The sequence below is a fragment of the Carassius auratus genome, chromosome 38 (assembly GCF_003368295.1).
Source record: "Carassius auratus strain Wakin chromosome 38, ASM336829v1, whole genome shotgun sequence".
Lineage (NCBI taxonomy): Eukaryota > Metazoa > Chordata > Actinopteri > Cypriniformes > Cyprinidae > Carassius > Carassius auratus.
In genome coordinates this window covers 21824632-21850482 of record NC_039280.1, presented here as the reverse complement: position 1 = coordinate 21850482, position 25851 = coordinate 21824632, and the positions used below count along the sequence as shown (strand labels likewise).

The 25851-nt window shown below is 39.0% G+C and overlaps 1 protein-coding gene across 7 annotated transcripts in view; it reads left to right on the top strand.

The window, feature by feature from the left end:
• The window catches only part of dst (dystonin), a 160375-nt gene that overhangs the window by 4697 nt on the left and 129827 nt on the right, over window positions 1-25851 (top strand). For 5 of the 7 annotated variants that reach the window (XM_026224744.1, XM_026224752.1, XM_026224745.1 and 2 more), the window contains one exon: window positions 71-284. In XM_026224744.1, the coding sequence (XP_026080529.1) occupies window positions 71-284 (214 nt within the window). Of the gene's footprint in view, window positions 1-70; window positions 285-1701; window positions 2052-17947; window positions 18223-25851 lie in introns of those variants that run through there. The other 2 variants (XM_026224750.1, XM_026224749.1) reach the window with 2 other exon arrangements.

Below are 25851 nucleotides of genomic sequence, written 5' to 3'. Positions count from 1 at the left end.
TGGCGCTTTCGCTCGCAGGGATGGTTTTATGTGCTGTGATTCATTTCCTCTCTATTGTCTCTTCACGCAGAGCTCCGGGTCTGGGAACGCGTCCCTGCGCTGCTCTATGTCTTCATCGGCTGATTTCTCCGATGATGAAGAGTACAGTGTGAAATCTGGGTCGGTGTCGCCTGCACCGGGGGACACGTTACCGTGGAATCTACCCAGACACGAGCGCTCGAAGCGGAAGATCCAGGGAGGATCCGTGCTCGATCCCGCCGAGAGAGCGGTGCTCAGAATCGCAGGTAGGGTCCCAAATACACCCCAGCCTCACTCATTAGGCTCTTACAGAGAAAACCATGAGGCTATTTGTGAACTGCACGTGCAAATACAGAGCTGAATAAATAATACGCGATGAATAATTCAAGTTGTCTGGGTTTTCAGAAAGTGTTTGAGAAAGGCATTGGAGCTTGAGTTGTCCAATGGGTGGTCCTGAATGTGCCTTATATGACCTGGTCCTTGCATCTGCCTAAAACCTGCAGGTCATCATCATCTTTGTCATTATGATAAGACAAATAATGAGCGTTAAGTTGCCACTGTTTTGGTAGCTGGAATCAGCTCAAGGCTGAAAGATGAATCAGCAGTCTGTAATGAGCATGTTTTCCAATAAGAGGACATTCCCTCTTAGGCTTCTGTAGCTTTATAACCAATTCAACATGAGAACCAGATGGCTGGATGACATGCCATCATAATACGACTAAATATTTTTTTATTCTATCTATCTGACCTCTGAAAGATGCATACTAATATCTTTATATAGCATACAAATTATACCTAAATGATATGTTCGGGGGTCCCGGTGTCCTGACATTTTATCATACACGGCAGATTTTCCTACCAGGGTTTAATGCGCATGCAATCTCATGCTGAACAACAATATTTAATGTATTTGCATTACTGTAAGGGTATGTTTAGGGTTGTGGTAGGTGTAGACGTTAATAAACCTTAACTTTACATCCCACCCCCACTTCATTTGTGTGCACAAACAGCCTGCAGTTCATCATTTGGCAGTTGCATGATATTTATTTCTATGATAAATATTTTTTCTTTTAATTTTGAACAAAGGCTTTACCCTGGTTCTCAAACCCAGTCCTGCACATTTTGTATGTCTCCCTCTTCTATTACACCTGATTCCTCTCATCAGCTCATAAGTGGAGACTGTAAGACCTGAAGTGGATGTGTGTCAGATAGAGGGAGACATGCAAAACCTGTAGTGCTGGGGTACTTCATGGACAGGTTTGAGAACCACTGCCCTGCAAATAAAATAACTTGGAAGGCATTGTAAAAAAAAGAAAAAAAAAGGAACATCAATATAAGACAGAGCTGAATGGTGTTTAGGATTGTAAAAGTTGAAATTGGTCGGCATCTGCTTGGGAAGATGTTGTTTGCCCTGTAATAGAGAGTTGTGTTTACCGAGCGCAGCGCCATCATGTTCCCGGGCGCGAGGACGGGAATCCTCCGGGTCTAGGACCTTGGAGAGCACGCTTTCAGACACATGGAGCAGTGACTGACCACCAGCGCGTGCCTCTAAAATAGAGGATGACTGTGCATGACACATTATCCCCTTCATGTACTCTGACATTTGATATACATATATATATATAGCATTCCAGATGGACGCTGACCACACATGAACAGTGTCAGGAAGACTAGCAGCGTAAAATAAGCACGCAAAACGGCATATCGTTATAAACGGGTATTATTGTGAAGAACCCGTTGGCGTTTGCTGGACACAGTGAAGGACAGCCGCGGATCGCTGTCACCGGCGCACGGCTGCAGCGGCAGAGGAAGTCTCGCTCATTGGCCGGTTGGCGGATCTGGGAGGGGACGAAGGGCGTCGCCGGTCACGGAGCAGTGGTGCTGATCGGTCAGGCTTCACTTCACCAGTGCGGCCGGTAAATGAGCAGCCTCGACCGCTCCGCCAATGGCCCGCTACGGAGCGGCTCCGTACACGCTCGCCGACGAGCTGGAGTATCTCCAGGCCTACGAGGACGTGCTTGAGAAATATAAAGGTAAAGAATGAATCCGCTTTGGCCGCTTGTTGAATGAATTTGTGCTTCGGCAGCGAGAGGGTTAACGCTGTCAGAGCATCAGCGTGATTCATGCGTGCATTAATACATACATTGTTTCATTGTGTACTGAAAGGAAACCGTTTACTTGATAGCAGATTTGCTGACCTGATGTGACAAATGTAATAAACCTGTTACAGTCAGACAGAACCCCTTTATTTTGTCTATCTGACAGATCGTGTAGAAATATTGTTCTGTTTGTGTGTTCAGATGATTGCATTAGATGTTTGTTATATAAGCCCATTGTGAAAATCTGATTTGATTGCTAGATCGCTACATTTGTCTGTGGTGTTGTCCCATCCATGGTGTCTGCTCTAAATGCACCTCCCCTCATGTCCTTCCAGTGGCTTCCAGTCATTTGGATCATTAGTCCTGGCTTAGGGCTGTTATTTTCTTCTCAGCATCATCCTGTTGGTCAGCCTCAGTGTCTGCAACATGCATGTCCTGGGAATTATATAAAAGCATGGACATACATTTTCCCCCATTGAATGAGTGTTGATTTTGGTGATTTGTAGCTCAAGCAGAGCAGCAGATCATCTATCAGCTATTGAGTATCATAAGCTAACAGTCAGCTGCAGAAAAGCCCAACAGCGTGTGTGTGTGTGTGTGTGTGTGTGTGTGTGTGAAGCTGCTGCAGTCATATGATGAAGGGTCACTCTGATTCAGATTTTTGCTTTCTCAAGTTATTATGCTTGATGAATGAGTCATTACGAATAAGTTCTTATATTTATTATCTTAGATGTTTTTATTTATTACATAGCATACTACAGTTGTATTAACATTTAAGTTCATAAAACCATGGTGGAAAAAACAGTTTTTATTAATCAGAAGCCATGCATGTTTGATTATTTAGAAAAATGAAGTTTAAATTGCTTTAATGGGTTGATGCACACAGTTGAAAACACCCAAACATTCCTGATTTTCTGGAATCAGTCAGGTGGAAGCTGCGTCTTATTAAAAACACTTTGTTCTGGCTGTCAGGAGTGTTTGACTCGAGGCCAGAGGTTATCAGAGCTAGTTTATTGGTCACTATAAACATGTGTGGGTGCCAGCAAGCACAGTTAGACAGTAATCAGGGTGTAAAGTATGTGTTTTTTAAACCTGTGTTTTTCACCCTTTTGGCACTAATCGAGTATCCCACAGTCAGCTGCACAAAACAAAAACCCAAGAATGGGTTAATCATATATCATTTAATTATTTTGTTTAAATGCAGCATTTTAACAATGCATATTTATGACCAATATGCAGTATTTATTGATGTTCGTTTAATAAGACATTGGATTGCATGAAAATGTTCTGATGGAATGTTTTTTTGAGTTATGGAAATAAATCAGTTTTTTAATTGGGTTCATTCAGATTGACAGATTGAACTGATTCACAGAAATTAATCATTTTCTACTGAAGTATAAAACCTTATATTTCTCTCATTCTGATTCATCACATCAAATCCAGTGTGATATTCTCAATGTATTGTGTTGATATTCAATATTTAGCACTGCACCTGTGTGTTACGTGCTTTATTTAATGTTAGGTTGTCATCAAAGTAGGTGTTTTCAACACTGTCTGAAAGGAGTCTTTCAGAAGCAGTCTTTTTGCTTTAAAGGAGATTAACAAGGAATCTACATGACGTCTTGAGTTTAGAGAACAGTTTAGTCGAGAAAATGATAAACTATATATATATATATATATATATAATAAGCATTTCCTTCTCTGTTGAACAAGTTAATAATGACACATACTGTACTGCCTCACATTGAGTCTGGTTTTAGTTCTTCCTGTAAGAATGACTTTTTAACCATTTGACAATGCCTCCAGAGACACTGGAAACTGTGATGCTCTGAATGTCCTTCCTCTTGAATCATCACCAGAATATTCCATGCTTAATAATATGAAGCGAGCTGCACTTTTTATAAAGTACAGATCCATATAAAATTCAAAACAGTATTAAAAGCCATCCATGTCTATTACACTTGTCAGTAGTCTATTCAGTGAGTTTGGAGATCTCCAGAGAGTGGGAACTGTGGACAATGATAAAACTGATGTTTGGTGTAATACAGTAACACTGCTGGAGCTGTTCTCAGAACAAGAGCTCTTCACATAGACATAGACTGTCTGCTTCAGTTATCTCATATGCTAAATGTCTCTGCAGTGAACACTCATGCTCAGTGTATGTTAGGCAGGATTTGGTGGGTGTGAAGGGCTCAGTGCTGGGGAAGACACACTGAAACTGTTGGGTGTCAAACTACAAGTAACTCATAATGTAAAGCACTCAGTGTACATTTATATAAGAGGGGGAGGGGAACAATAGATTTGATTATCTTAGCAAAGAAGAAGTGCTCACTAACACAGATTTAGACAGATTTGTGAACAATATTTGAAAGAAATAGGTCTTTTGTGTACAAAAAAAAAGAAAAAAAAAAAAAAATCGGGACAAAAACAAAAGTGTTGCATTTATAATTTTGTTCACTGTATATAAATCTGTATCTGTAATAAAACAATCATTAAAAATCACTTAATGTGTAAATTCTCAGACAAAAACAAAAATATTATGGGGCAATTAAATTTTTTTGGATAATAATAATATTTAAAAAATCAATAAAAAGTTATGTTTTCATTGTTGCAGTAATGATTAATTTACTGTAGACATTTGTTATAAAAATGTAAAAATCACTTGGCAGGTGCTGAAACATACAGGTAATGGTTGATGTCTAGTGTCCGGTTACTTTGTGGAATTTGGTTTGTTTTGGGTTTCGGGTCAGAAGCACTGAGAGTGTGTGGTACAGTACCTGGATAATTGGGTATTAAAGATAATTACACACAAGCAGAAGGGATTATTGTAGTGGTGTTCTTGTAAACCAGAGCGTTTTTCTTAGATCAGATTAAATCGGCTCCTTTCAAAATGTCTTAATCTTGTACTTTTGAGCGGGACCCAAAAGCGCACATTTCAATAGGCCTGTGAGTGTGAGACTGGAACATGCACCCTGCGTGGGGTCGTGCACAGTTACCATCACGTACAGGACTGGAGTGTACTAACAGGTGAAGAGCAGACATAAGCCCTTGTGTTATTTTAACATTGTGTGGCTAAGAAAGCTCAAGATCTACTCAGGAGTGGGTGTGAGCTCCAGTGTGTCCTTTCTATTCATTTAAGAAGCTCTTTCATGAAATTCTTCACACCTTGGTAAAACACAGAGCTGTGGTATATTTAGTTTGTACACTCAGTACCAGGGCAAATGGCATTTAACCAGGTCAGATGGATTTGATTCTTGTGCCAATACCCATCAAATCAATTGCTACTAGGTCATGTAGCTGCAGAGTTTGATGCACAGCTCTCTCAGGTCATCAGACTTGCTTTAGGGAAGTTGTGGGGGTCAAGGGTGTCGTGTTGCAGCACACCTGCAGCTATTATGTGTTAAGTGCCTCTTTCTGAGACACAACAGTGTCCAAACCTGAACAGTTGTTGCTTAGAGGGTACGAAAGACATCAAAGCACGTCTGAATCCAGGGTTGCATAACGTCCTGTCTATGAAGATTTCTTCATCTGGCTGGCATAGATGTATTCTTGGCAACGTTTGATATCCCACACTCTTCTGCACTGAAAAAATACAATAATGTCTACTTATCGAAAGTGCATTATTGCTAACAAGCACTGAGTCCATTGGTTGGCCATCTCTGAATCCCAGCTAAATTGTTTTCAGTATCATTGGAGGTGATGTTACGGTGCCTTTGACGCCAGTCTGAAACTAGTTTCATTAGGAGACTATGCTGTGACTGATGCTGCTGGTTCAGCAGAAGAAGGGCTGGACTTGTGCTTCTTGCTGGGACTTGCTATCCTTCTTATGAGGCCAGCTTCTTCTGTTGTCCCGAGGAAAACAGAAGAATGGTGACTTGTGCAGCAAACCCCTGAGGTATTGCAGATTCTGTCGTGAAAACATGCTTTTCCCGTGACATTTAAATTTGCTTAGACTACACATCGGCCTTGTGAGGAAAACACTGTCTGTACTACACGATCATTTGGATCATCACAAAACTGGAACTCACATGTTTGTCTGTGTTTTGAGAGGATTTGTGTAGAGAGAGCATGTGAATGCTTTCCATGTTGGGAAAAAAATATCTCTGTCTGATTGGGGCATTTGCAGTATTAAAATCTGTCAACCCTGAGCATGAAAGCTGGTGGAGCACTAGATTTTGGGACTAACAGATCTGCAGAGGATACATCAAATGCTTGAAATAGAATTGGCCCAAAATATAACAACATAGAAAGGAGAATAATATTGCAACCGTCCATGTGGATCAGCCCTAATGTTATATATAATATAAATGCGATGCTGTCTAGACAGATGTCTCTCTAGGTTTAAGAACAGAGCCTGGGTGAGACATTCATAGTTTGATTTTCCAGAAAAGTGTAAATATTGTGGCACTATGGCATTCTCCAAACATTGCTGATAAGTTCTGACTCAACCAATGGGCTTTTTCTGAAAGCAATCAAATGCCACAGAAGCACACGCTTGACTTCGCCATTAAGAGTAATGGTGTTAGTGCTTTTCATATCTAAACCAACATAAAGTGAAAAGTAAATCAATTTTCATAGCCGTGCTTCCTCTGTTGGTGTGTGAAAGCGTGAAAGTGTGTCTTTCTGCATGGTGAGTGTACACGTTTGAAGCAACGTCCATAAATAGCTGGCTAGCACAGAGGGAATGTGTAATGTCACACCTGTGATGAGGCTCGGGGTCACAGATACACAGTCACATGACCCAACATCCCACAGCTCTGACGGGACGTTTGCCATTGAAACCCTGTTTAGAGGATTTGAACTTCTGTTTGTTGTCAGGTTATCAGCTCCTTGATTTTTTCTCTACTCTTTAAAAGCGTGATATATTTTTAGCTCCAGTAAGACTTAAGCACAACATCTTGAAGATTTTATTTGATTATTAGAAGTGCTACGGCATTTTCAACTTGTAAAGCCTGACATATGAAACAATGGTCAAACAAATTAATGCAGTGTAACAGTTCATTGAAGTTGAAGAAAATATATATATATATATATATATATATATATATATATATATATATATATATATAAGCTACAAATGTGATTATTGTTGAATATCATATCTGACACATCAGACTTATATACAGTAGTTTTATATATTGCATATATGGAGCTCACCCTTGAGGGGAAAACACTTCTGCTGATATATGGCCAAAAAGTTTTATTTTAATGTAAACCAATGAGATCTTTTTAACAAATATGATATTGCGTGTCAAATAGGATAAAGTAGGCATCAGAGGGTTAAAGTTGCGGTGTAGTACTAAGTGCACTAATTCACCTTCTGAATAAATGTCAGTGCCTGTTCAGATGCAGTTGCCAGGGCATTGTTATGCGGTTGCTAGGGTGAGAGGCTATGGTCACAGTGTTATGCCAGTGTAATCACACACTGTTTACACTCATCTGCAGAAGTGTCTGCTAGCTATTTTGCAATTATTGTGCACCCTGTTCAACAGGAGAGTTGCAGTTTCATTATGATTTCAGTTTTTTATCTTAGCAGCAGCAGTATGAGATGCTTTCAGATCACGGTCTCTTGCATCCATATTTTGAGCACAGATATCAGATTGAAGAGACAGGGTTACGGGTTCGCTCTCTAACCTCTCGAATGTGTGAGTGCTTGCCTTAGGAAACATCACTCACGCTTTTCATCCTCATATGTCTGGATCTCTTTTGACCTCGCTGTGTGCTCGTTTGTCAGACGTCTCTAAGAGTCTGTTTCTTCACACGGCTTTTGTCCTGAGATGATCTCAGTCCACAAACATGCTTTAATGGTGATCAGCTGTGTGTAGATCATTTAGGTCTCCTAGCTGTTTCGTTAATTGATTTCTGTTTCTGTGGATGAAAAGCCATCTGTGCACATCGGCTGGGTCTGTATCTGGATAACCTGCCTCACTCTATTCACACATATCCCACAATGCAATGCGCTTGACTTGACCTTCAGTCTCCAGTGTGATGAATTGAACCAATAGTCATCTCCTAGATGTTAAGATATATTTTGAACTCATCTCTGCATATTGGTTCCGAGTTTCTTATTGGCTTCGGGAACACAAAAAGTGGCAACCATCTTTCCGAACTTGAGAAGTGCCTATAAACCAAATTAAGGAAAGCTTTAACAGCTCACTGCTGGGTTTTTTTTTTCAGCAATTTTTATGTTTCCTCTCTTCATGCAACCCTGGTTGATTTTCTGCAGTGTATTAGTGCTCCACTCCAGACGCAGACAGAAGGTCTTATGAAGAGATAAGACACTAAACACCACTTCATCTGCACTTCAACAGACACCTGGGGTGGGCCACATACTGTACCTGGAGAGATTTTGGACTGTTGCTTACTTGCTTGTGTGACATTGCTGTGCTGGTCATGAACACTTATCATTTGCATGGGTTTTTAAGCATTGCAGTTTGAAACATAATCAGCAGTCAAAGAGGACTCATTTCGATATATTCAAGGTTTGTCATGAGAGTATTGAATGGAGTTGTTTTTGCCGCTTTATAGGCCTTGAACATTAAATACACACACTTTTATGTGTCAAAACGCCAGCCTTTGCAAGTATCCCTGTAAACTCAGTAGGTCTTCAGTGAAAGCAAACAGCTGAGAAAGAAGAGGTGTGTAACAGTACACTGGATCAGGTCTTAAAGTGACAGCAGTGTCTGTCACTCATGTTAGGCTAACAACACACTGCTCTTAACTAAATCACTTTAATAAGAAACTGTTTATGCAGCTTTTAGACATTTGATCATGTATATACAATCTATGTAGCATTTCGTATTTATTTGTTTTAGTGTAGATTGTCCGATTACTTTTAATTAGTTTCTTATTCTTATTTAATCACTGTTTAATTGTCTTCAATGAGCCTGATTTTTTTTCTTTATATATATATATATATATATATATATATATATATATATATATAGATAGATAGACAAATATAAAACAAATTATATATTATATATATATAAAATATTATAAAACAAATTCAGCCATTTTATTTAGATTCATAAAAAAAAAGAGTAGAAGAGAAAAAGAAGAGTGTAATAACATTGCCCTTCATTCCTGTGAGAGAGTGTTATTGTGATTTGGACTCCTGTGCTTGTGCAGAGTCATTGTCTTTGTGTTCGTCATCAGCCCCTCCTCTTCCTCGGTCTCCCAGGTTCAGCGCTGTCTTGTGTGGAACGGTGTGATTGTGACAGTCCTAGCTGTGGATGCTAGTGGTTTTTGGATAGTTGAACACTCACATGAGTGCATTACTCTTAACCCAGCGAATGCATTCCTCACATGCGGCCAGAGTCAAGGCTCTTTCTCTGCGTGATGAAAAGAGAAGGATTCAGCTTCACTGGAGCGGTGACAAATCTTTGCTGGCAGCTCAACCAGTTCCCCCAGAGAGACGTTATGTAAGAGTTGTGAGGAGGTTGAGAGATCGGTAGCATCATTCAGATAGGAGATCGTCATGGACTTACAGCTGCAGTGTCCAGTTTGTCTGCCAGGGGCTGGAGAGCAATGATAAGAGACTCAAAACAGAAGATGAGAATAATGTGCAAATGTATTTTCAAGTCCATATTAGAAGCTTTAGCAAAAGTGCTGATATCTTATTTTTTAATTCAAGCATCCATTTATTATTAATTATAAGCATCAATATATATTAGAGTGCATCCATTTCATCCCTTAGATTAGTGAATGCACTGATGCAAACACACACAAACACATATATATAAATGTAAAAATATAATATAGCAACAGATATGTGTTCATCTGTGCATTTTTACATATTCTATTGACTTTACACTAAGTGAATAAAAGCAGCTCCAAACAGAAACTGTTGTTAGACTTTCAGCTGACAGCAGAAAAATCTCAAGGTAATCTTATTGTGTAAAGTGCCATAATCTCACTGGGATGAAATATCATCTGATGTGCTGTCCTGTTTCATATATCAGTCTATCACTAATGCTGTTTCTGTTCATCTCACTTAATGCTTAATAACTATCTTTAATTCTCATGTTGATTTGTTTTGTTTGCACAGGTGAAACACTATTTTATTACAAAAGAATTGTATTTTATTTATATCATGAATATCATGAATAATAATTTATTTGATACAGATTAACAGTGTCGTGGCACTTCAGTACATATTTATAATGCAGTGTATGACATGCAAGCTGGGGAAAAAAAGGACAATATTATTTGATTCCAATATAATGATTGAAATAATCTTAAATGTAGTGAGGTCTCATTTTGAAGCCGTTTCCTGAGTCTGATGTCATTTCCCAGAGGAGCGGCCGCAGCTGTGCACTACATGATGTCATCGACGGAACTGCAGATGCTCTTCCTAACAAAGCACACTCAGGTTTAAAACAAAAACAACAGTAATGTTCATCAGGAGTTCAACCGCTACTGCAGGTCCTTCTTTATTTGATTTAAATCTTAGTTTGTAACATAACTGTTATATATTGGATCAGCAGACTGCTGTCTTTGAGAGCAAACGGTTTGTGCTAAGAATGCATTGGCTATTGATCAAGACTGGCTTGCTGATGGATTCCCAGCTGTTTCTGCTTATAAATGGAAAGCAGCTGTAACAGGACACAGAGTAGGTGGGCAGTGATTCAAACGAGGATCATGCTCACTGTCTGCTTGATGAAGTAACAGTTTTTTGTTAGTGTGAGTTAGTGAATGTGCTCAGCTTTGTGTGAGTGAGGTCATGTGGTGAGTCATGGCTCCGCCCCCTCACACACCCAATGCAGATGCTCTGCTGGGACCTGCTATAGCCTCAGGACGCTCGCTGTACTTTAGAAAGAGCACACTAATATGACTAGATCCAATACAGCACCTTTTCCCATGCTCTGTAAATAAACAAAAACTGTGCACTCATTTTTTTAAATGTTTTTTTTTTAATTTTTTTTTATTACTTATTAAAAGAAACCCATTGTTGTTACATTTTCCTTTGGTTTATTAAGCATTTCTGATAACACATTTTTTATTAAATCATACATTCCCCCCCACCTCTCTCTCTATCTCTATCTATATATGTATATATATTTTGTATTTGTATATATTAATTTCTGAGAGAAAAATTACATTTCATAGGACCCAGTTATTGTAAGATGAATTCATTAGTTCAATTGATTAGACTTGTTTTTTTTAATTCTTAATATTAAATTATCTGAAATCTGTAGTACAAAAATATTAAAATGGAAGAAAAAGTTTGGGATTTTTTTTTTTATAATAACAATAATAATTATATAAATAAAGACTTTTGGGAAAAAACAAAATGGAATTCGTCTGGCCCTAAAAATTTAAACAATAATTAATTGCTAAATTATTAAAAAAGTTCAATTAATTACACATGCTTTTTGATTATTTAAATACATTTAATACACTTTTAGCATTATAAGTGAATGTATCACGAACTAACATGACATATAAATTCTTTAATGCAATACATTTTTTCTGGTTAAGACAATTACTGTATTTAGAATGAAATATTATCACAACACTGAAGACTGATCACTGTTAACTCAGTTTGTGAAACTGCATGCAGTATTCAGCCAGAAACATTTCAGATTGCAGTATGCAGTATTGTTATCAGTGATCATATTACATTGAATTTTTGATCATACACACTTGATTAGGTGCAGTTTTGGGTAGAATTATCTGAACTCTCAATGATCTGAGTTTTAGTTGATATGCTATACTGGAAACGAAAGGTGAAGTTCTGCACATTGCATTGTGGGATAGGACTACAGCATTTCAAGCAGTGTGATTCTTTACAATTTGGGGAATGTAGTGGGTCATCTGGGTTATTCTGTGCACACCGACATTTTTCATATAATGCACAATACACAGCAAAAACGGTTACAGTAGTTTGCTAATATGTCATTCTGATATAGCCTTCATTCATTAACAAGCACAATAGAGGGATTTCTGACCAGGGAACACCTAAAACTGCTTTGGGCTCTTATGGGGGAAGAGGATTCTGCATAATACCATTTCTTGAAGACCAGAGGAAGAAATTGTGTATTTTTCTTTAGTCATCGAGAGCAGTGACTCAGCAGTACAGAACAAGTACATACAGAAAGATTCCTTGTCTTTTTGAAAGCCTCTCCTCTGATACGGTTTCAAAACTGTGTTCGGACTCATTTACACTGCAAGTGAAAGATTCTTTAGTCAAACGAGGACTTTAGCTTTTAATAGAGCTCGGTTGATTTGTGTTTCTTCTTTTCTGTGACTGTAATGCACAGGGAGATCTATCGTCATAGCTGATCTCTCCAGAGAGTTTAATTGAAACATCTAAGCCTAAATGCTCGAGTCCTAATGGTGGTAATCAATACACATCACAGTCGCGTGATCCCTACTCTCTTCTCCCCACGCAGCTTTATCACACAATTATCCTCTAAATCATGCCTGAGAGGAGGCTTGGTCTGAGAACATCCTGGAGCTAATGGATCTCTCCAGTCTGAGACACCCAACCTGATTAAGATAAAGCTCTTATAATGGTGGTTTGGTTAGCTTGGCTAGCTGACGTTTAGCTTAGCCCTGATGGTACACTATTTGGACATTCAAAATTTCTGTTTTCTGACAAAATATAATCTCTTAAAGCATCATATTTATGGTAAACATTCTGTTTCCATGTTAAGGAGTACCGTGGTAGCATATGAGTCCAATGTAGCTTTGCAAAATGCTAAGTGAACATTTGTAGCGTCTGTCCTGTGGTATTTGTGTGGTGTGTAAGGGGTTAATCACTGACTATGGGAAATATTTTGATGGCAAAACGTCTGACATTTTCCATGATACTGAACAATTAGCATAATCTTGTGCTAATATTTACAGCATACTTTAAGGCTAGCTGTTGACATTCCCTTCCTCATTAGCAGTTGCTTAGCATGTTGCTGAGCTAACAAGGTAATACTATGGTAAACACAACAATATATTGCAAATAAATTCTGGGTGGATGTATGGATTTATTACATGGAATCATGAAATAGGTTACTTACTGTAAACTGAAATCAAGTGCAATGCAACAAAACTAGATCTCTCCTATTATAAACAATAATTTAGGGCGTATACTGTAGACCACACATTTGGTTATAAAAGGTACTGGTTTGTTTAAAACTGAAATGCATTATCATGTTGCTTTAGGTGCATTGGATGTGTGATGTGATGCTACAGAAGCGATGGGTATCTTGTAAAACTGTAGGGGTCAGGTCCTTAGGCTGTTTGTTTGACCCATATGAAGGCGTTTAGGCCTTGTCTCTTGAATTTGGTTCACATGCTTTGCCTGAGGGACACATTCCAGTTTTCTCACAGCTGTGGAATGAGAAGAACGTCAATTGTTGTTTATCTCCAATGACCATTTGTGTTTATTTCTCTGTTTTTAAAGACTTGTGCTGTGTTCTTCCAGACATATGGAAGGAGACAGATCTCCAGCCCTCCTGTTAGCTGTGCAGTTGTTCAGTTGTCAACAAACGTGTCTTCTGGCAAGCAAATGTCCAGAGATAATCATGCAATGCAAGCATTTGTTCTGCTGCTGTACACCTGCAGTATCATTTATTAACATCATATATCATTAACTTCAAATCAAAACTTCTGCTCATCAAGACTGCATTTATTTGATCAAAATACAGTAAAAACTGCTTAATATTTTTGCGCAATCTGTGATAATTTTTTTCTCTTCAGGATTCTTTGATGAATAGAAAGTTCTAAACATAATTTCACTTTCACTTCAAGCTTATTGACCCCAGACTTTTGAACATGAGTGTAAGTTATAGATTTCATTTGCTGTGATTCAGTCTTTTGTAGCTTGTTCAATTTTGTTTGCAGGTTGCAGACTAATGATACACAAACGTCTCTCCAAACCTTTGCTAAACTGATTTGATCATTGTTCTTTTATTGTTGTCCATCCATTGAAAGTCCATCAACCTAAGTTTCAAAAAGTTCATAAAGAAATCATAAAAGGAAATCCGTTTAAGAGGCACAACTGATTTATTTGATAAACAGATTTAATTTAGGCTTTCATTCACATAATAAATCAAATCAAATACAGAAGCTCAAAAATGCTTGCTTGAAAAGCTAGATAATTGAGTTTTTGGATTTCCATTCTTGTTTAAAAGATGGAAATCTGGTTTAAATCGGAAGTTGTCGGGAATGCAGTGTTAATCCTCAGAAAGGTGTAACATGTCAACCCATAATTATGAGTAAACACAGGCAGGTTGGCTCACATGGGTTTGGTGTGGGAACTTTTACTAGCTCAAAGTTTTCCTAGTTATTTGTGCTTGCTAGTGCAATCTGGGTAGTAGTTTCTGTCCCAGGTCAAAATACCCCACCCCATGTAGAAGTGACCTGCTGTGATAGTGGGGTTGATTCAGTGGGACGATCCCTACAATTAGTATTGCACAAGTTGCTCTTAATGAGCTTTGAATATGAAACGTTTGGTAAATGAACAACACCAGGCTGTTGCATGCTGGGAGTGCAGAGGTCATAGTTATAATCCTAATATTGCAGCAGATCATTACTGTACATGTTGTGTACATGTGAACTTTGATCATGTGGAGAGATTCAGCAGCAGTCTTATGAGCTCAGATGAACATTGGCACAATAACTGGCACAGATACCAGACAGCCGTTGATGACAGGAGACCTGTGCTGCGTGGTTATTCTTAGCACGACATCACTTCCTCCCCAGTCCACTGGGTGATCTGTACAGGGTACTGTACTGTATGCATAGTCCGTTTCTCGCTGACTGAGGAAAGAACAATGTGCTTAATGAGGCGAAAAACCTTGAGGTTACATATTAAACCTAAAGAAGCAATGTACAACAAACTGAGAAAAACAAGAAAACACTTACTGTAAGTTCTATGATTAATATTGCATGGGATTGTGATAAGTTTCGTAACACACACACACACACACACACACACATTATTTTAATGATAGATTGCTTTAATGGCTGACTCATTTCTAAAGTTAGTGGAGGTAATGTAAGGTTGTGCCATTCAGTTCTCAGGTTTTGTCTAGTTTAGCGTGACACTTCAGCGGTTTTTCTTTATGACTTACCTGTATTGTGCATTACTTTCATCATTTATATAAACAAAGTTTCTTCACAACTGGTTCTTTTCCTTGAAAAGGACACCTGGGGTCAAGTGAATATTACATTCTTCCAGTATTTCTCCAGCTCAATACTTTTGACCTCAGACATGTTGCATCCTGAAGCATTTTTAAAGGTTTCACTGGATATTGTAGCTTTTCTGTTCTAGGTCTTTGTTCTGGCCAGATCGATGTGGGATTTCAAGCACACGCTATTACTCAAACACACCTGTAAAAGAGAAACCTTTCATTTGTGCAGCACTGGCGGCACCACATGGTAATGGCATTGGAGCTCTTTTATTTTAATTTTTTTTATAAAAGTACTATTAAAGAGACCTGTTTGAAACAGTTTAGCTTTTCTCAAATCATTTTTGTCCACTCATGTTCAGACGTCAGTCACCTCACACGCCTCTTCAGCTTCCTGTGATTTATGGACCATAATGTGTTTATAAGTGATCTGTGTGAAGTGAGATATGGCAATGAAACAGCTTTAGTCATCATTCTCTGATTATTACGTGTCGTCAGGCACGGGCTTGTTTACTTTCACAAGACTCTGCCTGGAGAAATGTAGAATAAACTGGCCCTAATGAAGTCTTGAGCTGTAAAATGAGCTCTTAATGAGAGTTAGTGACCTTTAACGCCACTTTACTTTGATAATAGCCCAGTTATTGTTTTATGGTTTTATGTTTATCTGAGTTTTATGGACAGGTGACTCACTGGTTCAGTATGTGGAAGAATTCTGTGATCAAAAAGCCAGAATACACATTGTTTTGTGTCCTGAAGGGGGCGCCGTTCTCTAAATATTATTTCATCATTACATCATTCTTTAGGTAAGCTTCTGCCCTGAGATGTCTTATTTAAATGCTTAACCCACAATCATGCATTTGAATCATTTTAGACCACAACAAGAATATATCGTTAAGTGAATAGCTTTTATTTTTGAAGCTGATTATGTTAAAAATGCTTTCTCATCATGGATATAGCAGATCACAATGTTAGAGAATCCACAATCACTTTTAAATGTGTGAGTACATTTCCTATGAAATAACTGTATGTGTGCAGGAAGGAAGGATTATATTCTACATTCACAGTGGTTGACATCTCATGGCTGTTACCAAGAAAAAAAAAATGACCAACAGCTTTTTATGTAGATATTTTTGGCGAACGATTAGAGACCTTTTATTGTCCATTGAGTTTTTAATAAACAGCTATTGACAGAAGCGGCAGGTTTTTTGTCCGTGTTGGACAGAACAGTCGAGAAGCGACAGTGAGGACAGAACTGGGACGTGACCCAAACTGAACCTGAGCACAACAGCTCTTTATATGTTGGACGCAAAGCATAGTTTTTGTGGCACAGCTCTGAGAGAAGCACTATGTTTTGTGTATGCTTTATAAGCTGGTGCTTTTGAGCGGCATGCAGTAATGTATGGACAGACCACAGGCCTGGTGAAGAACTATAGTGAAGAAGGGCCTTGTGAACTGTCTTAAGTTTTTTTTTTTTTCTCCATACAGTGAAAGTCATTGGGTGTCAGTGTTGTTTTGGACCCATTTAAATTTCATTGTATGGACAAAAACAGTAGAAACATGTTTCAAAATACCTTATTTTGTGTTCCACAGAAGAAGCAAAGTCATACATGTTTGGATTGACATGATGGTGAATAAATAATGACAGAACAACCATTTTTGAGTGAACTATCCCTTTGATGTCTTGCTCTCCACCAGGGGGCCTGGATGATTAATAAATTATTGTTATTTAAATAATCTAAATAAAATTCAGAAAAAAAAATCAAAAAATAATATTTATAATATTGTTTTATCTTTCATTCTTTAATATTATTTTTATTTATTTAACTTTTTTTATATATAAACATACCAAATAAATATTCTAGAATCGGAAAATGAATAGTGGTTAATTAATTTAGTATATTTAATAAACCATGTTAATTCAGTGTATAAAAAAGAACAGCTTGGTCATAAATATAGCAGAAACACTAGAAATACATTAGCATATATTGTGTTTGATTGATTGATTGATTTAATACTTTATTGAACAACAACAATCAACACAAAGTGTCCAAAAGGATAAAAACACAAAAAGCCCATAGGCTTGTTTCATTTGTGGTCCTTATATTGGACAGTATTTGGACAGTGAGGGGCCCTGGAGTCAAAAACACAGATCCTTGAGGCACTCCATACTTTACTGAATTCCACAAGGATCTGTCCTAGGCCCTCTGCTATTTTCAATATACATGTTATCCCTTGGTAATATTATCAGAAAATTCAGGATTAGCTTTTATTGTTATTCTGATGATACTCACCTATATATTTCAACAAGACCAGATGAAACTTCTAAATTATCTAAGTTAACAGTATAAAAAATGTAAAACACTGTAAATACTGTAATGTAAATGCTTCTGTAACTGAATTTTTAGGTGTGAATTTGATTGTACAATTTGGTTGTCATTTCCATAAATGACTGAAATCTGTTTGTACAGAATGGGTTTGAACACTCAGAAATTGAGTGGCAAGTTTAAGCTGTGGTGTGTCTATGTACAAGGGTAAAGATAATTATTTCCTCATAGAGCCATGCCCGTTCATTGCTGCTTCACACAGGAGCACTGTGCGCTGTGTACACATTGCTCAGCAAAATCATTTCCTCAAGAGCTACAGCCAGTAGCCTTAGTAACTCACTGCAGTGAAGACTCCAGCACGCTGTTCTTATGTAAACATTGACCGTGTGGTGGAGCCTGTTACATACTGCGTGCTGCTGGAAAACCTGATGGAACTTGTTCTAGACGGTTGAGGGGGAATACTGAGAGGAAAAGCAAGGGAGTAAATGCTGCCTCACGGGGAAGCCAGCAGAGTCCCACCCTCAGCGGCGGCTCACACACTCGCACGGCGGTCAGACATGCACGACACACTGCTCAAGGCACCTGAGCCGGGATCGGGCCGTCTGATGAGGGGGGACGCTCTGCTGGTGGCGCTCATGTGCTGCATGGGTCAGTAGCTTTCCTCAGCTTCCTGCCAGATCGTCTGCTTTTGCTGCAGTGTGCCAAGCTTTTAGATTGATTTTCGTTTTCTTTCGCTTCCCAGATCTTGTGTCGTAATGCTCTTAGGGACAGTTTATCTCTGTGATTGCTGAAGTGGTCAAAGTACAGTGAGATATGCAATGTTTGGCTGTTCCTGCCAGGTTGAGGTGACTGCAGTGACATTGGCTCACATCAGCAGCACATTCATGTTCTGTGTTATTAATTAGTTGTGTTGCTAAGGCAGGTTGTGGATCATATTGGGAATAAAGTTTAGGGAAAAAAAGCCAAACAATGTGTCCTCAACACACACGATGTGGCAACTCATCTGCTTTAGAGGGGAAGGGCTTACTGATAGGTCAATTAGCAAATGGCAACCACTTATTCAATTCCTAATGAAATAATTAATTAATGAGGCATGCTGTACATTGTACAGTATAGCAGTTTAATTTTGCTTGTCATGTTATTGTGTTGCATCATCAAAATGCCTCAAATTATGTGATTTGTTAGGCATGTCTTTTTGAAGTTGATGGGGTTTTCACTTGAGGGTGAATCAAATATTTTGCAGTGGGCACCAAATCTGTTTACATAGCTGTTCATTAAACATGACATGTCACTTCACACCACATTTCCAAATATTTTATCTTTGCAATATCTTTAATCATGTTTCTTGTTGAGGCGAGGTGTGCTGTTACTTTACATCAGATATCAGTCATCAGACTCTACGTCTGATGGATCTTAAATCATGGCAAAAAAGATCCATACAACTAATTTTGAAAGTGAAAATCATATCTATGGCGGAATATCATAGAGTCTTGACTGGGGACTGTTAGCAAACACCCAGAACACACTAGCACATGCACAGCAACACAAGTTTGCATACACATTTCCTCAGAGAGTGTCAACGTGTAGTTTTCAGATTAGTTTGAGGTTGTGTCTCTGTTTTAATTGACAGATAGTGATTCAGTTCTCAGATTTCTGCACCACAGGGTCTCTGTTAGAGAACAGTTAAGGGCCTTTCCAAATATTTATATGCAACATTGAATACATGGTCTAGTGATGATAAAGATGGTGATTACCATTAACGTGTCAGATTTTAAACATTTGCATGATGCAAAGCACAAGTTACTTATATATATGTATATATATATATATATATATATATATATATATATATAAATGAATTGATGGTTTTGGAAATACTACTTATATTTCCATTGAGCTGTTGTTTTATTAAAAGTCAGCGGCTGAGCTGTCTGACACAGTCACATCTGTTGTCATGGACACGGGAAACAAAATACTGTTGTTGGGAGTGCTGTGTAATGGAAGCAAGACTTGACTGGGATTCAGTCTTATTCTGTAATTTGCTTTCATATCCTGTCCAGAAATAGAAACGTAGCATTATAACATTACAAGAAACCCGCCATGCCAGACAATATTACTCTTTATACATTAGCTAAAAAGTTTGTAGTTCTTCTAAAACTGAAGGCAGGATGGGTAAAGACATGTTTTTATCTAAATGTATTTACATTCTCTACAATGAACTAGGATGTGCATTATTATTGGCCAATATTTATAGGGCACTCCTAATAAGATGCACATTAATTATTGGCTGATATTTATTGTGCAGCCCTACAATGAACTAGGGTTATCGATGTCTTTAAATTTAGCATCAGCCGATGTTTAGAGTGAAACATTTCGATGGACGATGAAATCTCGTGGGCAAATAGGGGGGTGTGCCCAAAGCATGAATCCTTATAAAGGAAAACAGCTAACGATTCCTAAGACCGTGTCTACACCGTATGTACAGTAAGCAGCATGGTGCGACAAAATACTATATAACCACTGATCTATTATAGAGATTCATTATATAGATTAGTCATTAGAACACAGTATAATTAGTGATGCTGTCTACACTGGAAGTGGCGCGGCATGACATCACAAATCCCTGAAAGTGAACTGCTGCTGTCATCTGTTTATGACATCCTGGAACAAAATTCTGATGATTTTCAACGGTCCTTTTGTTGCATCCACTGTAGACAGTTTTAGCCATTGCAATGATTGTGCATTCAATAAGGGGCGGGGGAATCATGATGCTGGTGCAATATTGGGGTTGTCTATCAGCCATCAGCGATTGACGATGTCATCGTCTATCGCCCCAACCCTATAATGAACAGATGTATGTAATAATAATAATAATAATAATAATAATAATAATAATAAGAATAATGTTGTGATGAACCAGAATATTTTTTTTATTGAAACACCAAAACCAATTAAAGTGATCATTTAGCCCAAAATTTTGACCCAAAAATAAACTTTATTTAAAGATGCTGTCCCTAAGTTTTGCCTCTTTATTGCCATCTCTGTTTGAAAACATGCAATTGCAACAGTTTGCGGAATTATCTTCCTTGCGTGTGTTGTGCTCAGCATGGCGTCAGCACGTAAGAATCTAATGTTATGAGGAGTATGTGTGGCAGGCTGGTTGTCTTTAAAATACTAATCTTGTGTAATCACAGACTATCTGTAATCAGAAGCACATTTAAAACTGGAATATAATAAAATTTTATTCACATGTGTTTCATAAACATATAGTCCTTTCTGGATAAAAATTCGCCATCAAAATGAAACATTTAATTATTCCAGCTGCTGTGAGAAAAGGCTATAAATGATCTGTCACCTGCATGATCCTTATATTCGGTAGCCTAGTAACCAGGACAACTCATTTATGTTTACAGATGTGATGTAACGATGTGGCAGCATGCTCAAATTTTCAGTGAAAACTTACTAACTAAAGTAAGGCAAAAGCTTTGAACACTGGCTGGTTATGTACTTGCTCAAATATTGTTTTCCGATCATTTTTAACCCCAAAAAAAGTTATGGACGGATGCTTTAATAATCTATGAATTAATAAAACTTAAGATTTATTTGATAACTTATTTGATAACACAACAATTTATTTAACGATTTTATTTATTACTGTACTCTAATTTGTTTTTCATATATGATCATTTGAATACAATTAAAAATTATATAATACGCCTCAAGGTTACATATGTAACCCTAGTTCCCCCAAAGGTATGAGACACTATGTTGAGATGCTTTGGGAACAACTTTAGCATGACCACGCTCTGAATCATGGTTGTAATCAGTCCAATGAATGGGTGAGATGTCATGGACTGGGTGACGTAGCGACAATGAAGCTATAAAAGCACATACAGTGGAAACAGTGGCAATTTCTGGCAGAATGAAGGAAGTTCTCACAGGGATCTCAAAAGAATGGCAGTAGATGCAGCATCTCATTCCTTCTGGGAACTAGGTTTACATACAGTACGTAACCTTGAGGCATTCCTCTTCAGGAACTTGAGCTGTGTCAAAAAGCTTTGGGAATGATAATGCCCATATTGTCAGACTTTCAAGTCCCTGAATAGTGTGTATGTTCTCAGCACAACTTTGGCAAAAGGACCAGGAGCAGTACGAACATCAAGGTAGTAGCTTTACATATATCCCTCATAGCCACACCTGACAGGAAGGCCTTAGAGGCTGCTATGCTTCTGGTAGAGTGAGCCTTGACCTAGGGGGAGGGAAGACCATAGGACTCATAGGACATAGAGGTGGCATTAGCAGGCCACTGACTGAAGGTCTGCTTAAAAAACAAACAATTGGCCAGACTTCCTTCCTACAACTTTGACATTCGTACTGCTTCTGGTGCCTCCTGGACCTTTTGCCGTAGTTGTTGCTTTGCAATGATTTGTATCGTAAAAAGCACTATACAAATAAACTTGAATTGAAAACTTAAATTAGTGGCAGGCAGACCTCACTTGGAAGAACCATAACAAACAAACAATTGGTCAGAATTTCTCCACATGGCAGCTCTGTGGACATATGCTCACACTGGACATATACAGTTAAGCTTTTGCTTGTCTAGATCCTGAAAGGGAGGAAGACAGAAAGCCTGTAGTATGACGGGCCATGGCACTGAGGAGGGCACTTTAGGGATGTACCCCATCCTGGGGTACAAAACAGCTTTGGCTAAATAAGATGCAGGAGTCTAATCAGGAGTCTAACAAGAAAGGGGCACTGACATGACCTACAGGACATGACCTCAGGTTCTGCAGATCTCTTTAGTGATGCAATGGCTAATAGGAAGAGAGTCTTAAGTGTCAGAACTCAATCTGAAACCTCAGTTTCAAACGGAGCGCACCGCAGAGGAAATGTGTAACCAGGGGGTGTCTCCCCACAGATTGACCAGTAAGAGGTGTGTGTCAAGCAGCTAAGGCCGCCACATACACCTTCAAGGTGGAGTGGGTAAACCCAGTGCCTGCAAGAACTCTAACACTGAACTGACTGGGAAGTTAACAAGGTAAAGCTGGTAATTTCCACACCAGGAATTGAAAAGTTTCCTCAGGGAGCTCTGAATTAAAGGATGGTTCTCAGGGGCTACAACCACAGCTTCCACAGCTCCTGGCAGGGTTGAAAGATCGTACCCTCCACCTGTGAGAGGAGATCCTGTGAGAAAATCATTCTCCAAATCCGACACACTACATCTGGCTGGAGTCTCCATTTCCTGGGCCTCGATCCCTGTCTCGACAGGATGTCTGCTCCCTGATTGATGCCTGGGGATGTGAATTGCTTTTAGTTAAAGAAGTTTCCCCGGGCCCACACAAGGATCTGGTGTGCCAGCTTTTACAAGTGGTGCGAACGCAGACCTCCCTGGTGGTATGAGACCACCACTGTGTTGTTCGTGCACACCAACACATGATGGCCTCTGAGGTCTGGGAGGATGTGTTTCGGTGCTTGATACAGAGCCAACATCTTCAGGCAGTTGATGTGCCATGTAAGATGACAGTCGCTCTGTAAGAGCCATATAGAGATTAGTTAATCTGAAATAATAATTTAGTAAAATTAATAAGAAAATATTTTATTAAAATTCATAAGATATACTTTGGTTTAAAATGCATACTTAGTAATGTGTAGATCTGTTTACATTTAACTATTTTGAGCTTCCAGTCAGATCGCACTACGTCACAATGCAAGTGATTGGATGTGTTTAGTTTTAGTTTGAAATTAGAGACGTTGGAAGCAACACAGTTTTTTGACCGTGCGTACCATGTAACGTTTTTTATTTTTTTTGTTTTGGAAGTAAACATTTAAAATGAAGATCGTGGTTTGCTTGTGTTTCAAATACTGTTTATAATTTGACTGACTTCAAAAAGTGGTACAGAAGAATTAGAAGCGAATAGGTGCCACAACACGCTCCGAAGACCTCAGGCAGGGAGGCTACTCATGACTGCACCCCAACTGGTGAGGGACTTGTCCATTGTTAACATTATGCAATGACAAGGAGCTCCCAGTACAAGGCTGTGTGACAAGAACCTTGGTCTCCTCCACATGTCTAAGACACAAAAGCATCACAGCATGACCTTGATCATACAAAGCAAATATCCCCTCGGATAAAACCCTTTGGTCTTGAGCCACCACTGTAGGGGTATCATGTACTATACAGCAGGCCAAAAAGTATCACGTTGGACGCAGCTGCCATCAGACCCAACAGTTTTTGAAACTGCTTGACAATGAGTGACTCTTGTGACCTCAGTGAAGATTGACTCGATCTGAGAAGGAGACAGCTGTGCCTGCATCGTGGTCGAAACCCATACTACACCCAGATAAGTGGTTCTTTGTGATGGACAAAGCACACTTTTCTTGGTATTTTGTCTTAACCCTAATTCTTTTATATGGGCAAGAATGACATCTTAATGCCGAACCACCGACTTCTCCAATTGAGCTATAATCAACCAATTGTCATTATTTTTGAGTATGTGATGCCCTGGAGTCGCAGTGGAGGCAGAGCAGCATTCACCCACTCCGTGAAAGTTCGGGGTGAGAGCAAAAGGCCGAATGAAAGGACATGATACTGGTAAGCTACGCTCCAAAAAGCAAACCTCAGGAACTTCCTGTGTTGAGAAAGGATGGAGGCATGGAAGTATGCAACTTTTAGATTGATTGCGACAAACCAGTCCTCAGACCTGATCTGAGACACCACTTGATTGAGTGTGAGCATCCTTAACTTCACTTGCATGACTGAGCGGTTCAACTGACACGGATCTAAAATGGGATGCAACACCCCATACTTCTTTGAAACAATGAAATACCAGCAGTAGAACCTGGACTCTCTGTCAAGAGGAGGGACCACTGGATGGCCTCCTTCCTCAAGAGAGTTTTTACTTTTTGTTCTAATACCGGAGCCTGCTCGGGATCCACCAGGGTGGGAAACATCCAGTTCAATCCAGAAACAAGGCGGTGGAGAACCAAACTGAATTATGTAACCTCATTCTATAGTCAGCAGGATACAGTGTGAGATATACTGCATACGTTTCTGCGCTGCCAGGAAATCTACTAAGGGAATCAGTCTCTTGAGACTGACCTCCGGTGTAATAGGAGTGGCTCTTTCAGTGCCCTGAAATGATGGACTGGCAGAGAACGACCGAACTAGCCATTCTGGAAACCTCCTCAGATCGCTATGTTCCCAGGTGGAGATATGTGCTCGCTGGAGACCGTTGTGCCCTGAAGCACCTGTGGTTGCAGGGTTAATGAAGAGAGAAGGACTAAAGAGACGGGCCTAGTATGGTCTCGACTCCTCGGCGTGGAGATCAGGGAAAAATGGCAAGACTCTTAGAACATAAAAAATACGCTCATCTAAATTGCTCTTTGTTGGTTCAGCCTTTTTGGTGGGCCACTCAAGATTTAATTTTGCCATTGCACAAGTTATCACCTCGACAAGCTCCTCATACTGGGTGAACTGAGGGGACTCAACAATGCTCTCGAAATCACCCTCCTCGGAGAGCGTCCGCATGAGTGTCGAGTAACCATTTAGCGTGCTTCCGATCCTTGGGAGGGGGCACTAGATCTTGGGGTTGAGGAAGAAGAAAGGGACTCTGGGATGCTGGGGAGTGTTACCTCCTCGAAGAGAGCCCACTGGGAAACTTCCGCAGCGAGAAGCACTAACAGTGCAGACAGTCAGACCCCTCAAGGCTTTCACAACATTTATTCAATTATATATTAAATGATGAAAACAACAGGTCAAGTATACTGTAGTGCATGTATTAAATATATAGTGTGTTTAATTTCAAACCTGATTTTTAAAGAAGTTAAAAATCAAAGGTTTAAATTGAAAAAAATATATAGATGATCTTAAATTTCATGGCATGAACACATCTAAAAAAAGTTGGAACAATTGTGTGGCATCCCCTCTTCTTTTTAAAACAGATGTCTGTTTGACATCTGACATCTGCAAATGTCTGGGGATTGAGGAGACAAGCTGCTAAAGTTTAGGAACGTTGTCCCTTTCTTGTCTAATACAGGCTTCTAGTTGCTCAACTGTCTTAGGTCTTCTTTGTTCTATCTTTCTCTTTATGATGCGCCAAATATTTTCTCTGAGAAACTCCTTTCTGATACTGCTTCACTATTTTTTGCCACAGAATTGGGGGTATTGGTGATTCTATGCCCATCTTGACTTCTGAGAGACACTCCCACTCTGAGAGGCTCTTTTTAGAAATTATTTTGCAACACTTTGAAAGCAGTTCTAACATCAATCCCTCTTGT